Source organism: Plasmodium reichenowi, chromosome 10, assembly GCF_001601855.1.
Source record: "Plasmodium reichenowi strain SY57 chromosome 10, whole genome shotgun sequence".
Taxonomy (NCBI): Eukaryota; Apicomplexa; class Aconoidasida; order Haemosporida; family Plasmodiidae; genus Plasmodium; species Plasmodium reichenowi.
The window spans coordinates 207,189-210,194 of NC_033655.1; the positions used below are offsets into that span (position 1 = coordinate 207,189).

Sequence of the window (3,006 nt, forward strand, 5' to 3'; positions counted from 1 at the left end):
CTTCATTATACATAACAAAAATGAAGGATTAAATAATCATATATATATATATATATAATATTATAGTAATAGTATGTAGCACATGAAAAAGGTGAACATATATGTTTTTTATACATATAAATATATATTTATATAAAAATATTTTTTATGAAACATAATTTTTCATTTTAAAAAAAATAAAAAATAAAGTCTTGTAATTTATATATTTTACTTTATTATTATATTATATTATATTATATTATATTATATATTATTGTATTATTATTTTTTTTTTTTTTTTTTTTTTTTTTTTGTTGTACCCATCATATATATATATATATATTATGTATATATATATATTTTATATATGTATTTATTTATTGAAATTTCTACAAAATAATAATGCATGATGGGTTATTATTTATATTATATTATATTATATTATATTATATTATATATTACATGTATAATACAAAATAAAATACATAATATATTAAAATAATATTATCATTATTTTATATATATATATATATTATATTTATTTATATATTATAATAAGAAAAAAATATAATTTTTTATTTTTATTCCTATTGTACGTTGATAGTATATAAAATATATATTTGTTGGTCATATAAAAAAAAAAAAATTAGGAGAGTTATCTATATTTTTATTTACGATTAATAATAATGTTTTATTTTATTTTCTTTAAATAATGCAAAAAAAAAATATATATTATTGCAAGAATATAAAAAATATGTATTAAAATATATATAAATATTATATATATATATATATATATATAAATACATATTTTATATTCTTGCAACGTTCGTTTTATGTAGAAATATATAAACTTATGATTTTTTACGAAATAACAAAAATCAAATGAAGGTTCAAAATAACATAATTAAGGAAGACCCTTTCTCCGTCTCCCATATTATTGGTGATAGACTCCTACAAGGATGGACTTTACTAAACGCAACCTGTCATATGGTAATATTATGAATATTGTGAATATTGTGAATATTATGAATATTGTGAATATTGTGAATATTGTGAATATTATGAATATTGTGAATATTGTGAATACTGTGAATACTGTGAATATTATGAATATTGTGAATATTGTGAATATGTGTTTATATGGTTACATTTTCATATGTTCATATTTATATGTATAATGAAAAATACTTGTTTACATTTATATTTATTCATTTCCTTATACTTTAAATTTTCTAGTGTAATATAACCCCACTCATAAAACAAAAGAATAAAGAAGACCGATATTGTGCTAGGTGCGATTTGTTTATAAAAATAAGAGAGACGTCGCATGAGAAAGAAGAAAAAATAAACGATATATTAAACGAAGAAATCATAAAAGACGAAAAAAAAGATAATGATAAGGATTTATTAAATGAAAAGGAAAATGTAAGTAGTTTAAATAATGATTCTTTAATGTATATTAAAGAAATAAAATTACAAAATGAAGAATTTAATAATATATTGAATAAAAATAATATATGTACAAAGGATCTAGTAGGAGACCTTCTTGAATATAAAAATTATATCAAGGATAGATGTGGATATAATGTAGCTGAATGGTTGAATATGCAAACCGTAAAAACAAATCAAGCAAATCAAACAAATCAAACAAATCAAACAAATCAAACAAATGAAACAAATCAAGCAAATCAAACAAATCAAACAAATCAAACAAATCAAACAAATCAAACAAATCAAACAAATGACAAAAAGGATGTTATAATGAATGACAAAAAGGATGTTATAATGAATGACAAAATGGATGTTATAATGAATGACAAAAAAGAAGAAGATATATTAAATTATATAAAAAATAAAACGAATGAACAAATGAATACTTATAAACATACAAATGACCTTGATGAAGACTATATTTATAATATACATTCTAAAGATTTACATAGAACATATTTTAAAAATATGTATCAAAATAATCAAAATGAAAAACATGAAGATAATTATATTAACGTTTTACAACATGTAAGGAGAGATTTAAAAATATCAGAGCAAAATTATTTTTGCCCTTCCAAATTACATTCTAATAAATATAATAAATTAGAAACAGAATTTTTTATTTTAAATAAAACCAAAAATGTTCTTATGGATAAATTAGAAAAATATACAGATAAACTAAGTAAAAATGATAACACAAATGAAGAACTAGAAAATATTAGTCACCTTGTAACTATTGTAACCATATTAGAAAAAATTAACAACTTAAAAAAATATGTCATGGTATAATTTAAAACAAAAATAGTACGTCTAATAAATTCAACAAAACACACACACATATATATATATATATATATATATATATATATATATATAAAATTATTCATGGAAAAAAAATAATAAAATAATAATAAATAATTAAATAAATAAATAAATACACCTTATAATTTTTTATATTTTTTATATTTTTTATTTCTTTAAATTCGTTATTGTTTATATATACATATATATATATGTATCTACTTACATTTGCTTATTTTTTTATTTTTATTTTTTTTTTTTTTTTAAACCTAATAATATTGTAATTATATGAAATAACATATTTACTAAAATGTAATAATAAAAACAAAAACATAAGATAAAATATAATTTGTTATTCCTACAAAAAATATATCAAAATATAATCATAAAATTATGCCCTTTGGTAAATGTTGGTGATCTATATATATAATAAAATATAAAATATTTACTTAAAAAAAATTAACAATTTAAACCGGATAAAAAGTAAGCATTATATATATTAAATACATAATATAATAAAAAAAAAAAAAAATATATTATATATATATATATATATATAATATATATATGTACAAATTAATGGTATTTATATATTTATAAATATTATTCAATTATATGCTTTGTACGAATCTTCTATAAATTTACTATAAATAAAAAAATTAATCACAAGGAAGAAATATATTTCATACCGATAGTTGAGTATGAAAATTATATAGCTTTTGTTTTTTTACA

General features: G+C 17.0%; 1 protein-coding gene across 1 annotated transcript; it reads left to right on the top strand.

The window, feature by feature from the left end:
- Positions 1–864: 864 nt before the first annotated feature.
- On the top strand, positions 865–2,262 carry PRSY57_1006100 (hypothetical protein; the record flags this gene model as incomplete). The annotated part of the gene is made up of 2 exons (XM_020114845.1): positions 865–972; positions 1,219–2,262. 2 exons carry the CDS (start codon positions 865–867, stop codon positions 2,260–2,262), a joined length of 1,152 nt encoding a protein of 383 aa, XP_019970391.1.
- Between the last annotated feature and the right edge of the window lie 744 nt (positions 2,263–3,006).